General features: G+C 37.2%; 1 protein-coding gene across 2 annotated transcripts in view; it reads left to right on the forward strand.

The window, feature by feature from the left end:
• MCM6 (minichromosome maintenance complex component 6) overlaps window positions 1-15,100 on the forward strand; it is a 35,741-nt gene that overhangs the window by 1,494 nt on the left and 19,147 nt on the right. For both annotated transcript variants that reach the window (XM_023764025.1, XM_006100435.3), the window contains exons 2-8: window positions 3,538-3,684; window positions 5,273-5,383; window positions 6,021-6,270; window positions 8,186-8,351; window positions 8,635-8,780; window positions 9,800-9,950; window positions 11,731-11,872. In XM_023764025.1, coding sequence (XP_023619793.1) covers window positions 3,538-3,684; window positions 5,273-5,383; window positions 6,021-6,270; window positions 8,186-8,351; window positions 8,635-8,780; window positions 9,800-9,950; window positions 11,731-11,872 — 1,113 coding nt within the window. The remainder of the gene's footprint in view (window positions 1-3,537; window positions 3,685-5,272; window positions 5,384-6,020; window positions 6,271-8,185; window positions 8,352-8,634; window positions 8,781-9,799; window positions 9,951-11,730; window positions 11,873-15,100) is intronic.

Below are 15,100 nucleotides of genomic sequence, written 5' to 3' on the forward strand. Positions count from 1 at the left end.
TTTTTACAGAGAGGAAGGGAGAGGGATAGAGAGTTAGAAACATCGATGAGAGAGAAACATCGATCAGCTGCCTCCTGCACACCTCCTACTGGGGATGTGCCCGCAACCAAGGTGTATGCCCTTGGTGGGAATCGAACCTGGGACCCTTCAGTCCGCAGGCAGAGGCCCCATCCACTGAGCCAAACTGGCTAGGGCTTTAAATATATTTTTATTGATTTCATAGAGGAAGGGAGAGGGAGAGAGATTGAAACATCAATGATCAGAGAGAATTGCTGATCGGCTGCCTCCTGCAAGCTCCCCACTGGGGATGGGGCCCACAACCCGGGCATGTGCCCTGACCCAATACCGAACCCTGACCTCCTGGTTCATAGGTCGATACTCAACCACTGAACCACGCCGGCCGGGCCAGAATTTCCTTTTTAAAACTGAATAGTATTCCATTACATGTATATACACGTTGTGTGTGTCTATTCATCTGTCCATGGACACTTGGGTTTTCACACTTTCACATTCGTGAATAAGTCTACTGTCCTATGAAATTCTGATATGCTTAAAACCATTATTGTATTTATATTTCCCTACCTGTGGCAGTGTTACTTTCTGCCTGGCAGGTATTCATCTTTCAAAGCCCAGCTAGACTCACATCTCCTGTGAAACTGTACAAACCTTTCAGGCAGCACCAGTCCTTGCTTCCTTCATGTTCCCAATCATTTTCCATTATATCTGATAATAAAACCTCTTATATATATCTTTACCTGTCGGCCACTTCATCTTCATTGTAAATCCCATCCTTAACCCCACCTAGCCACCACACCATATTACAAAGATTAGGGTTTTGTTTTAACAAATAATATAGTTGCCTTTACAACCTTGCAGTTAACATACACCTAGATGCTGGGGATAATGATGAACAAGACAGTCCTTGTACTTCGTTGGAGAATAAAATGCTACTTCCTTTCACAATACCAACTTTGATTTCCATCGCTTATGGTAAAAGCTCAAATTCTTCACAGCTTTTTCAGTTTCATCTTCCCCATCCAGGCTGCTGTCCACACTCCTCCCATACCTATTCTGACCACCACATACTTTCAGACATCTGCAGCTAGTCTACCTGCCACTTCTTTTCCTTTCAGATTTTAAGTCTATCAAGGCTGAATTTCCAGTGCCTTTCTAGATGTTAGGTAGAATTAGTTAATAATCCCCTATCACATTTCTTGTACTTTTTTTTTTCTCTCTTTTATTTTATTGTGGAAAGAACACTTAACGAGATTTACCTTCTTAACAAGTTTTTAACTATACAGCATCTTATTGTTGAATATAGGTACAATGTTAGATCATATTCATCTTTCTTGACTGAAACTTTATTTATTTTTTTTTAAAATATATTTTATTGATTTTTCACAGAGAGGAAGAGAGAGGGATAAAGAGTTAGAAACATCGATCAGCTGCCTCTTGCACACCTCCCACTGGGGATGTGCCCGCAACCAAGGTACAAGCCCTTGACCGGAATTGAACCTGGGACCCTTTAGTCCACAGGCCGACGCTCTATCCACTGAGCCAAACTGGTCAGGGCTTGACTGAAACTTTATACCTGTTGATTAGCATTTTCCTCTTCCTTCATCCCCTGGCAACCACCACTCCACTTTTTTTTTATTATAAATTTGACTATGTTAGATATCTCATAAGTAGAATCATGCAGTATTTGTCTTTTTTGGTGATTGCCTTATTTCACTTAGCATAATGTCTTCAAGGTTCGTGCATATTGACACATTGCAGAATTTCCTTTTTTAAGGCTGAGTAATATTCCAATGTATGTGTATACCACATTTTCTTTAATCATTTATGGTGGATATGTAGGTTGTCTAGTACCTCTTTTTAGTAGGAGTGTCTCTTATGAAACTGTCAACCCTAGGATAGGAACAACATTGTCATTTTCATCTGTAGTTACTTCTGGTATAATGCTTTGCAGATAGTTCAGTAAATATTTAACAGAACATGCTGTATTTGAAGGAGGAATTGATTTTTGCTTCAAAAACTAATCTTTACCCTAGCCAGTTTGGCTCAGTGAATAGAGTGTCGGCCTGTGGACTGAAGGGTCCCAGTTTGATTCCGGTAAAAGGCATGTACCTTGGTTGCAGGCTCCTCCCAGGCTGGGACCCTGGTCGGGGCGCGTGCAGGAGGCAACCAATTAATGTGCTTCTTTCACATCGATATTTTTCTCTGTTTTTCTCTCTCTCTTCCATTCTCTCCAAAAATCAATGGAAAAATATCCTCGGGTGATGCTTAAAAAAAACTAATGTCATGTTAAAAGAACAAAAAGCAGGCCCGGCTGGTGTGGTTGAGTGGTTCAGCATCGACCCAGAAACCAAGAGATCACCAGTTGGAATCCCAGTCAGGGCACATGCCTGGGTTTCAGGCTTGCTCACCGCAGTATGGGGTGAGCAGGAGGCAGCTGATTGATGATACTTCTCTCTCATTGATGTTTCTATCTCTATCCCTTAATACTTAAAAATAAATATTTTTATTGATTTCAGAGAGGAAGGAAGAGGGAGAGAGAGATAGAAATATCAATGATGACAGAATCATTGATTGGCTGCCTCCTGCACGCTCCACACTGGGGATCTAGTCCACAACCAGGAATCGAACAGTGACCTCCTGGTCAGCACTCAACCACTGAGCCATGCCAGCCAGGTGATAAAAACATTTTTTTTTTAAAAAGAACAAAAAAGCCCTACCGGTTTGGCTCAGTGGATAGAGCGTTGGCCTGTGGACTGGAGGGTCCCAGGTTCGATTCCGGTCAGGGGCATGTGCCTTGGTTGCGGGCACATCCCCGGTGGGGGGGGTTGGGGGGGCAGCTGATCGATGTTTCTCTCTCATCGATGTTTCTAGCTCTCTATCCCTCTCCCTTCCTCTCTGTAAAAAAAAATCAATAAAAATATTTAAAAAAAAACAAAAAGTAAATAAGTTTGTATGATACTCCTTTTAGAAAAAAAAACACAAAACACCAGATTTGTTTTGTGTGTATGTATTTATTTTTATTCTGGTTCTTAAACCAAAACTAACCTATCAGTTTTCCCTATAGAAATTGAGTCTTTAGATTTTGACCTGAATTTCTTCATTGAACATTTCCTCATTTTAGTTATACATACCAATAATAAAAGAATAGTTAGCATTTGTTGATTAGAAAATATTATATCAAGAAATTCATGTTAAAATCTGAAAACCCAGTTTTTCTATGTTCTGGGCTCTGCATAAAACATTTTACAGGCATTCTCTCATTTAATCTTCACAGTAATCTTATGAGATAAAGTGAAGTCCTAATCTGCTTTATTTCATTTTGTTCTAATTTTTTTCAAAAAGGAGAGGGGCAGGTTTAGAGAGGATAAGTAACTTGCTCCAAGTTACACAACTGTGAAAATCGGCCTGTCTGACCCTAAAGCTGATGATCTTTAATCAATACACTGAATTATCAGGCATTTGGATTCTTCTTTTTACTGCCTAGTTCTTCAATTTAATCTAAATTGCATATATCTGCAGGTTCCAGAACAGTGATGGAGAAACTAAGTACTTGCAGTTAGCAGAAGAGCTAATTCGTCCTGAGAGAAACACATTGGTTGTGAGTTTTGTGGACCTGGAGCAATTTAACCAGCAACTTTCCACCACCATTCAAGAGGAGTTCTATAGGTATGGTATATTAATCTTTCTGGGAGGCCAGTTCTGTTTGGACTGGAAGTGTTTATTTGTGAGGCAGAAGGGCAGCTTTGATAGAGGCCCTTTGATATAGCCAGTGGTCATGTAGTATTGCTCTGAACTAACTTAGGCCCAAAGCTGAATATTTTTCACATGCAAATGTTGAAAACCTTTCCTTTCTATATAGTTTTCCTAAGTTTTAAGAGGATCATTTACTTTGTGTCAGATATTCGGTGCTGTTGCTGTCATTCAATTCCCCAACCCCACCCACTCCATAGGAGTTTTGAGAATGTGTTTGTGTGGATCCTGTTCTTGATCAGAGAGAGATGTTTTTACAGCAGTAACGTTGTTCTTCTCTTAAAATTTAATTTTCTTCTGATTATAAAAGTAATATATATTGTAGAAAATTTAGAAAATAGAGAAAAGTAGGGAGAGTAAAGTCATCTGTACATTTGTGATCATACTACAGATAGAGCATCCTGCCCTTTTCACTTAACAGTATAACATTTTTCCATGTCATATAAAATCCCTTGAAAATATTTTAATAGTAGATTGGTATTTTTTTGGTAGAAATTAGTTATATTTAATAATTTAGGCTTTAATTTTGTTTTTGATTGCTACGTAAAATGAGAAGCATTTTCTAGCACATACCTTTTTATTTGGATTAATAAATGTGATAGTCTGTATAAATAAAATTAGGTTAAACTAAACATTGTGGACCGTTGTGAAAGAAACGGAGGCCCAGGAGTAAGGAGACAAAGCCCTGTTCCTTTACCTGGTGAACTATGAGGTGGAGGACTTGTCTTCATGTTTTTAGTCGTATCTGACCATCAGTGGTTGGAGAGATAAGCAGCAGTTTATTGTGAAAGTATGCAGCAGTGAATTTGTACGGACAAGTAAGAGGGAGATAGAAAGTCAGGGCTGGTGGTAGAAATACCCACACCCATACCTCATGCACGGGTCATGCAGTAATTCTGTCTCATTGAAAGCAGCTAATTTTTCAGAGGACTCCAGTCCCCACTCCTTCAACCAGGCTGTAGCAGCTACTGGGGACTTCTGTCAAAAAGACATGGGCCACTTCAGTCTAACCAGTCAGATGGGCCATTTCTGCCAATACCTGATGTACACACATTCCTCCCCTGACCTCATCCATTTTTTATCAATCAAGAATTAAACCTAGAAAAATAAATTGTGGCCTCGACACCAAATGAAAAGCTGCCTTGGTAGATTGTAACCCCCTCTCCCCCTTCAGATTTTTCAGGTTGAGTCTTCTTGGACAGAGAAGTGGCCTACAGTGTGGTTCTAAATAATTAAAGATAATGAGTATTCGGGCACAGCATTTTATCTTTGGTGTTTCTACTGTCTTAGATCTATTTGTGGAGGGATAAGAGAGGATTGAAAGAGGCTCTCAAACCTGAACTAGATAATATTAGTATCCTGTGTAGTTAAATTCTAAGGCTTGGGTGTAACCAAATGAAATTCCTTAGTCTCAGCTGTTGGCAAGCATGAAGGGGGAAGGAGGCCTTGGTAATAATAAGCCTCTTGAAGATGTCAGTTGATCTTTTTTTTGTTTGCTTTTTAGAGTTTATCCTTACCTATGTCGGGCCTTAAAAACTTTCGTCAAAGACCGGAAAGAGATTCCTCTTGCCAAGGATTTTTATGTTGCATTCCAAGACCTACCTACCAGACACAAGTAAGAAACCCTTCTTTGGAAGAAAAGAAATGTACCAAATGGTATAGGCATCACTTAATTGTCAGAAAACTTAGGAGGTTGTAGTCTTACATCTGTAAAGTTTTGCCCAGTTATCCAAAAAATTTAATTTTGGAGAAATGTATTTTTCTAGGGAGATAGGATGAGAAGTAAGTTAAGTGAAGCAATTTCTGACTATTGTCTTATTTTAGGATACTTTTGAAGGGATATTTGGGAGGGAAATTAGTCAAGTGAGAACATTTGAAAACTGAAACAGTCACAGAAATTCATGAATCTGGAAAATTTTGTCAGAGCTTAAATGGCATACCTTTTAAAGAACTTAAATAATTGTTTAAGAAGTTGAAGTGATATTTTGAAAACAACTACTGAAATTACTTATAAAGTTACCAAGTTATTTAATATAGAATGGGTTTGTGCAGTAAAGTGTTTCTGAACTTCTGAGTCTAAATTTTCCCCCCATGATAACTTTATTTTGAAAATACTTTAATACATACTTATTTAGAAGTTGTAAATAAGCAAAAAATATTTGCATATAAACAAAAATGTGATTATCCCGTTTTATAATTACTTATTTCTTTGTTGTGCTTTGTTCACCAATGGGACATTTATCCTTAAACAGAATTCGAGAACTCACTTCATCCAGAATTGGTTTGCTCACTCGAATCAGTGGGCAGGTGGTACGGACTCACCCAGTTCACCCAGAGCTTGTGAGTGGAACTTTCCTGTGCTTGGACTGTCAGACAGTGATCAAGGATGTAGAACAGCAGTTCAAATACACACAGCCAAACATCTGCCGCAACCCAGTTTGTGCCAACAGAAAGAGATTCCTGCTAGATACAAATAAATCAAGATTTGTTGATTTTCAGAAGGTAACTATTAAATTTTTGTTAAGTTCAGATTTAGCCTATGCTAATAATTCCCTTCTAGGCACCTGCAATTATTATTTAAGAGCTTATTTAGACAGTGTTAAACTCGGTTTTTATTTTAAGTCAAGGATCATCAAATGTGACCACAGATTTAAGCCAAAAAACTCTTAATACAAATTTTGGTTATCAGTTTATAAATGTGTTTTAACCTTTAATAACCTGAATTGGAAGCCTCTTCAGGCTGTGACAAAATGTATTTGTTAAAGAATAAATAGTAATTATTATCAATATTAACTAGAGTTATGAGAACTTTGGAGAAGTACAGACTTGTTGGTGTAAGACTTTGAGTAGGTGGTTAGGAGAGAGACAGCATGAATAATAGGGTAGGTGCAAATGGACATGTTTGTCAACAGCAGTGAGGATTACCATGATTGAAGTAGAGGAGCCAAATTGGAGATTATCTGAGAGATGATTTGGTATGAGGCATAGAGGTACTTGGAGCCTTAACTGTCAGATTTGGACCTATCTTGATAAATAAGGGAATTATCAGGGGATAAGATTTTTTTTTAAGGAAGATTAATGGGACACTGGTTTGTAGTATTTAACAAGAGACTAGTAATTAGGTAGTTGTAGTGATTTGGGCAATAGTTGGATGGTAGCAGTAGGTGTAGGGGCTCTTACCTCTGTATGACTTAGTAACTCTGGGACATGCAAAGGGGAAAAAAAATTAGTGCATGGAGGAATGAGTACCAGTCTAAAATAATTAATATTTAATTCGGTTTTCAATCCTCACTTAGATTTCTAATATTCTTATACTTGGTTTTTAAGAAGTACATACTCTATCAACAGCTTTTGATAGGAGATATTCTATATTTGAAAAAGAACGTGCTAACAACCCCATTGGGTCTTGGTTTGAAAAGAAAACAAAACATCTGTAATAAAGGGGAAATTTAAAGTTGGACTGAATAATAGACATGGTATTAAATATTATTTAATCTTCTTGGTGTTAGAATGGTATTGTTACATAGGAGATTGTCTTTATTTGTGCTTAAATATTTAGGGTTGAAGTATCTTGATACTTACATTTAAAATATAATAATATAGTAAAAGTATGTGTGTCTAAGTAATGTTAACAGATGCATTGAGATGGAGAGCATAAATTATGAAACACAGAACAGATACATAACTACATAGTCAATTTGAACAAAGAGAAAATGAGAAACAATGCTTTTTAATGAGAGAAAAATGATTTTATTTATTTTTTTAAATGCATTTTATTGATTTTTTTACAGAGAGGAAGGGAGAGGGATAGAGAGTTAGAAACATCGATGAGCGAGAAACATCGATCAGCTGCCTCCTGCACACCCCCTACTGGGGATGTGCCCGCAGCCAAGGTACATGCCCTTGACCGGAATCAAACCTGGGATCCTTGAGTCTGTAAGCCAACGCTCTATCCACTGAGCCAAACCAGTTAGGGCGAAGATTTTAAATAGATATAATCTTGCCCTAGCCGGTTTGGCTCAGTGGATGGAGCTTCGGCCTGCGGACTGAAGGGTCCCAGGTTCGATTCTGGTCAGGGGCACATGCCTGGGTTGCAGGCTCAATCCCCACTGGGTGGAGTGCAGGAGGCAGCTGATCAATGATTCTCACTCATCATTGACGTCTCTCTCTCTCTCTCTCTCTCTTTCTCATTCTCCCTCTCTGAAATCAATAAAAATATATTAAAATAAATAAATAGATATAATCTTTTACCAAATTGAAAGTTTTAGGGTAGATAATTTTTGCGATAAATGATGGCACATGTCAAAAGTGCAAAAGGTAAGATAGTTTAAAATACATCAATATTTGTGGAATTTAATTTAGATTATATGACATTTGAACAAGATCTCTTATTCTTGGCCATTTTTCTTTGTTATAGGTTCGTATTCAGGAGACTCAAGCTGAGCTTCCTCGAGGAAGTATCCCACGCAGTTTAGAAGTGATCTTGAGGGCTGAAGCTGTGGAGTCAGCTCAAGCTGGTGACAAGTGTGACTTTACAGGGACGCTGATTGTTGTGCCTGATGTCTCTAAGCTTAGCACACCAGGTTGGTAATTTGAGGCTCAAATCTAACAAATTCTGTTACCTGAACTGCAGAGTATCTAGCTTCTTGTATCTTCCTTATCTTATTTTGGGCTACCAATCAGAGGGTAAATTGGGAAGTATGATGAGAATAAAGACTAATGGATTTTGCTACAAAAGGTAGTGATCTGAAAAAAAAATCAGCCTAAATGAAATCTTTGGATTTATAGGTTTTGTGTATTTGAGCAATTTTTACTCAGCACCTTCAAAATTTGAGCTGTGAAACTACTTCTCATTCAATCTTTCAGGAGCACGTGCAGAAACTAACTCTCGTGTCAGTGGTGTTGATGGATATGAGACAGAAGGCATTCGAGGACTCCGGGCCCTTGGTGTTAGGGACCTTTCATACAGGCTGGTCTTTCTTGCCTGTTGTGTTGCACCAACCAACCCAAGGGTGAGTCTTAGTAGAATAGCAAAGCTTGAAAAAGATCTCCCCCAAGGCTGCTGCAAAGTTACAGGTTTCTGAAACCTCTCAGTTATCTAGTCAATGTTAAAGATACAGGTTGTTACGATCTGATTTTTTTTTTAGTTTTAAGATCAAATTTTTTTGTATCTCTCTGACAAGGAAAAATCTTGTTTTCATGTAAGAGCTCATTGCTTTAATAGCACTGGTACAAATAAACCATGGTGGGGGTTTATGTTTTTTAATTATCACGGCTCCTCTCATGCTCTTGGAGAAAGTGCAAATAGAAAGATTTAGTGATCTGGAAAGTAAAGTAAATTGCTTTCTGAGAGTGATGGGTTCCTGGTGTTAATAGTTGTTCAGAACTTGATTCTGTGTCCTGAATGGAAAAGCAGGTAGAAAGAGTTTGGAAAATCATCCAGTTTTGGAAAAAGAAATGAACATAATATTATTCTGTCACTTCTTTTTGTTGTTGTTGTTAATCCTCACCCGAGGATATTTTTCCATTGATTTTTAGGGAGAGGGAAAGACAGAAACATCGATGTGAGAGAAACACATCAATTGGTTGCCTCCTGCATGCCCCCGACCAGGGTCCAGGCCGGCTAGGAGCCTGCAACCAAGGTACGTGCCCTTGACAGGAATCGAACCCAGGACCCTGTGGTCCACAGGCCGACGCTCTATCCACTAAGCAAAACTATGTAGGGCTGTCATTTCTTTTTGATCTTCGCATCATTGGACTAGCATTTTAGTATGGCTCATCTCTTAACCACATAAATTTAGATAGCAATATAAAATAGTGGCTTTTTGTTTTTTTAATTCACAGGACAAATGACATACTCTCTTAATTAACTTAGAACTTATTAGTTGAGGATTTTTTAAAAACCTTTATAGTCAACAGATTCTGAAGTTGATCTCCCAGACTATAATTTGTTTGTAGTGAAGTGTCTTCTCTTTCACATTATTTTGACTGTTTCTGTACTAATATTTTTCCTTTCTTCTCTGTCCCTCAGTTTGGAGGGAAAGAGCTCCGAGATGAGGAACAGACAGCTGAGAGCATAAAGAACCAAATGACTGTGAAGGAATGGGAGAAAGTGTTTGAAATGAGTCAAGATAAAAATCTATACCACAACCTTTGTACCAGCCTGTTCCCTACTATACATGGTAAGAGTTCTATCCATTTGTGCCATAAACTTGAAATTCAAGATAATGATTCAAGATAAAACAGCAACATATGATTTCTTAAAGCACACAAATGAGATCATGAAAGTTTTTTTGTAGGTTTAAGTCATTTATGAAAGGAAAATATATGACTCCACTTAAAACGAGGTACCTAGAATAGGCAAGTTCATAGAGATTGAAAGTAAAGAGGTTACTGGGGGAGAGGAATGGGGAGTTACTGTTTAATGGATAGATTTCTGTTTAGTATGATGAAAAGCTCTAGAAATTTATAGGGATGATGGTTATAAAACATAGTGAATGTACTTAATTCCACTGAAATGTACACTTAAAAATGGTTGAAATGGGGGAAATGGTTGAAATGGTAAATTTTATGTTGTGTATACTTTACCACAATTTTTTTTAAAAGAAAAAGGGATCATGTAGTCTTCTTTTTCTGACTTTAGGACAGAACTTCTCTTCAGTATACTCTAGTATGCTAGTTTAATATCTGTGGGGCTTTTTTAATTTTTAGAGCTGGAGATTTCTTGATGTTTCTTGGTTACATGTACATGTCTATACCTTTGGTGGTTTCTTTTATGGGGTTTTTTTCTTTTGGCTCTTGGCTGCTAGCTGCTCGCTGTTATTAAAATCCTCTTGTGTGTTGAAGGGTATAACTAAATTTTCAGGCCTCATAATATAATGGGTTTTTCTCTTAGGTATATATTTTTTAATCATTACAATTAACCTGTTTTTTTACGTAAATATTTGATAAATGAAATTGAACTGAAATTCTTTATGTTAATAATTGTTTATGGATTTTGGAGTGTCGTCCTTTAATAATGAATAGGGTAAAAAAATTTATGCTGCTTCACTTTTCCCATAAATTATTGCTTCATAACAAATTACCCCAAAATTTAGTGGCTTAAAACAACAAACATTATCTCATACAGTCTATGGGTCAGGAGTTGACAGAGGCTTAGCTGGGTGGTCTGCTCAGTCTTTTAAGAGGTTGCAGCCAAGACATCAGCTGGGGCTACAGTCATTTGAAGGCTTTGCTGGGGCCAGAGGATCCATTTATGAGGGAGCTTACTTACATGGCTTATAGGTCAGAGTAGCTTTGGTTGTGGAATGGGTTTTTTAATTTTCTGTTTTTAAGAGGTGGTTTTTGTAAATCTCCCAGCACCTTGTTGATGGAATTCACAGAAAGTCATAATAATTAGCACAGGAAAATATTTCTAAAGATCCATTGTTTTCTAATTGTGCATTTCCTTCTTATATTGGATTTATATAGTTCTTTGAAGCATTTTATCTAATCCCTATGAGTTCACTTAGCATGAATTTATATTCAGCACTGGTTACTATTGGTAATACAAAAGAAGTAGGTCATGGACCATTCTCAAACTGTTGATTGAATTGCATGCCATTAGAAAGACTAGAAAATACGATAGATAAACTGAGGGGGGCATAGTTTATTTATGGGGAGAGATATTTGAGGACTACCTCATAGAGAAAAGCTTTGCATAAGGTAGTGGGACTTGTGAGCAAGGTAAGCCTCTTAGAAGGGTGAACATTGGCACCGGTGACACCTGCAGTGTAGGTGAAGACATTGGTTAGGGGACTTCAAATTCCAGAGCATGAACCAAGATTAGGAGCCAGGTATTTTTACTTCAGTCTTGTGCTTTGCTTCACGTTTATCTGCTCTTTTGGTTGATAAACATGCCTTTGGAATTTCCTGTGATATGTTTAGCCTCATGTTGAAAAATACCTTGGGTTTTTGTTTCAGGCAATGATGAAGTAAAACGGGGTGTCCTGCTGATGCTCTTTGGTGGTGTTCCAAAGACAACAGGGGAAGGAACCTCTCTTCGAGGGGACATAAATGTTTGCATTGTTGGTGACCCAAGTACAGCTAAGAGCCAGTTTCTCAAGTAAGTGTTTGCTCATAGTAGTGCAGCAGGAAAAACTGTGCATGGTTCAGGCTCTGTGCTACCAAGAGTGCAGTCAGTGTGCCTGTACTAGAGCAGGAGTGTAAATTAGGACTGTGTTGAACATGTAACTCACTTGGATTCAAAACACCGTAATTTTTTTTAACAAACTGTAACAATGTTTTATAATTTTGGAATAGGGAAAAAATTGCCTGCAATCCCATTCCCATGTAGAACTCTTTTAATCTTTGTATAATGTCTTTGTATAATCTTTGAATACATAAATATGTATTTTCATTTTAATATACCCTAAATATTTTTCCTTCTGTACTTTCACAACTTTTTTTGGTTGGTGTACTGTAACTTATAAAATCATTTCCCTAGCCTGTCGTAGTTTATTTTAATGATTATATAGATATTGATACAGTGAATACCATGATATGTAGAAATTTTTATTTAAAATTTTTTTGTTTCCTATGGGTAAATTCCAACTATAGGATTGCTGAGATTTAAGAATACAAATATCTTTAAGGTTCTTAAATAGGACACACTTTGCCAAAGCAGTGCTATAAGCATGAGACTTTTTTTTTTTTGCCAGCCTTATAAGCATAAGTATTGCAAGAACTTGCTTACTTTTAACTTTTTAAGAAACTTAGAGGTCAAAATAATAGTAACCCATTTTGAGCACTTTCTGTGTTCTTGTTGCTGTATATATGTGTATATTATGTCTTATCCAACATCACCCAGACCGACATGTATTAGTCTCTTTTTTCAGGAAGGCAAACAAAACCCTCATATTATGTCTATTCTTAGACCAGAACCAACACTGTCTTGAATATCAAAGCTTTGTAATAAGTTTTAAAATCAGAAAATGTGAGTTGTCCAACTCTTTTTCCAGATTGTTTTAGCTATTCTGGGTCCTTTGAGTTTCTGCATGAATTTTAGGATCATCTTGTCAGTTTCTACAAAGAAGCCAGTTGTGATATTAATAGGGATTGTGTTGAATCTGTAGATCAATTTGAGGTATATTGGCATTTTTTTTTAAGAGGGGGAAAGGGAGTAGCCATGGCAGCCTTGAGCTTGCTGCAGCGGACTTCGGTCACCGCTGACCATGCTCTCTGGCCACCACTTGGGCACGTGGCTTGGATCCGGGGCCTTTCTCACGTGTGGCTTTCCGAAGGCTATTGCTCCTGTAAGACACAGTGGAGACCATGAGAAAAGACTCTTATCAAACCTTCTGGATTCTATGATAGGCGTTCTTTGAATTTACTGAAATTCTACATTATGCTGACTGGGATTCCAGTAATAACTGGCCTAACTCTGGTGAATGTATTCATTGATGAAACTGAATTAGCAGAAATTCCAGAAGGCTATATCCCAGAACACTGGGAATATTACAAGCATCCTATATCAAGATGGGTTGCCCGAACTTTCTATGATAGTCCTGAAAAGAATTATGAATGAACAATAGCTATCCTTCCCATTGAAATTGAAAACGCTGAATTATGGCTAAAGGAGCGGGAAGTATAGGGTGTCCCAAAATTCACGCAGGAAGTAATTTTGATAGAAAACACAGGTTTATAATGAAAAATTGTAAATTTTTTATTGATTCATAAAGTATACAGTATAGGGTTATGTATGGAATAGCACATCGGGTAAATGGCCTCCATGGCTTTGCTGGCACATACGCAAAGCCGTGGTCTTCATTGGTCTTCATTGTCCCTGCTCCTGGGCCATAATTGGTACTTGGTAATGTTTATCAAATTGAAGGGATTGAAATCAAAGGGCAACAGATATTAGAATCTGATTCAATAAACCAAGTAAAATTAGGCTTTTATTTGTTGTTGTTGTTAATGCTCACGCAAAATTTAAATCTTGCGTGAATTTTGAAGATTTATATGAAGATTAATGCGTACAAGAGACAATGGTCCCTGGTATCAGGCACCAACCATTGATAATGCTCTAAAAACAAGTCCCGACAACTGATTTTTTATTTCTCTAAATACAAAGTACATTTTCTTTATGGGAAAATGAAATAATAAATATATTCTGTACTTTTGCTCAGAATAATGAATAAAATACTTCCATTGCTCTGTTTCCGAGTGTTGGTTCAGACTAAGGTTTTTTTCTGTGGGTGATTTTAATTTTTTTCAGCTTTGTGAGGCATAACCGACAAAAATTGTAACATTTAAAGTGTACATTGAGGCGCCCTCTTAGCGCAGCAGGCAGCGCGTCAGTCTCATAAAGTGTACATTGTGGTTATTTGATATGTGGGTACATTGTGAGTGGCAGATTAAGACTTGATTTGGGAGTTTCAGCTTCCTCTTTTAAGGGGTTTTAAAAATTTTTAAAGTTGGAGAAATAGGAATTTGTGAACTTCTTAAAGGTGTAACTTTGAAAGATTACTGTTTTACTTATCTGATAAATGGAAGTTAGAGAAATCTGTTTTACTTTTCTGATAAATGGAAGTTAGAGAAATCTGAGTATGTTAAGTATCAGGAAGTATAGGGGCAAACTCAGAGTTTTAAATTATACAAATATTGAACCAACTGGATAAAACATTAATAAACATTTTATTGAACCAACTGGATAAAACATTAATAAACATTTTCAATGAACAGAGAGAGAGAGAGAGAGAGAGAGAGAGATTTATTGTTCCACTTATTTATGCATTCATTGGTTATTTATTGTATTGGCTCTGACCAGGAATCAAACCTGCATTCTTGCTGTATCAGGACGCTTCAGCCAACTGAGCTACCCTGCCAGGGTGTATATTGGCTTTTTAACAATATTAAGTCTTCTGATCCATAAACATGGGACATCTTTCCATTTATTTAGGCCTTCTTTAATTTCTTTGAACAATGTTTTATAGTTTTCAGGGTATAAGCTTGCACTTCTTTTGTTAAACCTATTCCTAAGTATTTTAATCTTTTTGATGCTATTTTATTTTCATTTTGGGGTTGTTCATTGTATGTATATATGAATGAAATTGATCTTTTGTCTCACAACCTTGTAAGAACTCTTTTATTAGTTGTAACGTTTTTGTAGATTCCATAGGATTTTCTGTAAGATGATGTTATCTGCAAATAGTGATAGTTCTTTCAAACTGGCTGCCTTTTGCTTTTCCTTGCCTAACTGCACCTGCTACACCTTTGAGTATATTATTGAATAGAAGTGGTAGAGTTGACATCTGTGTCTCATTTTCCTAATCTTGGTGGGAAAGCATTCAGC

Source organism: Myotis lucifugus, unplaced genomic scaffold (genome assembly GCF_000147115.1).
Source record: "Myotis lucifugus unplaced genomic scaffold, Myoluc2.0 scaffold_312, whole genome shotgun sequence".
NCBI classification, from domain to species: domain Eukaryota; kingdom Metazoa; phylum Chordata; class Mammalia; order Chiroptera; family Vespertilionidae; genus Myotis; species Myotis lucifugus.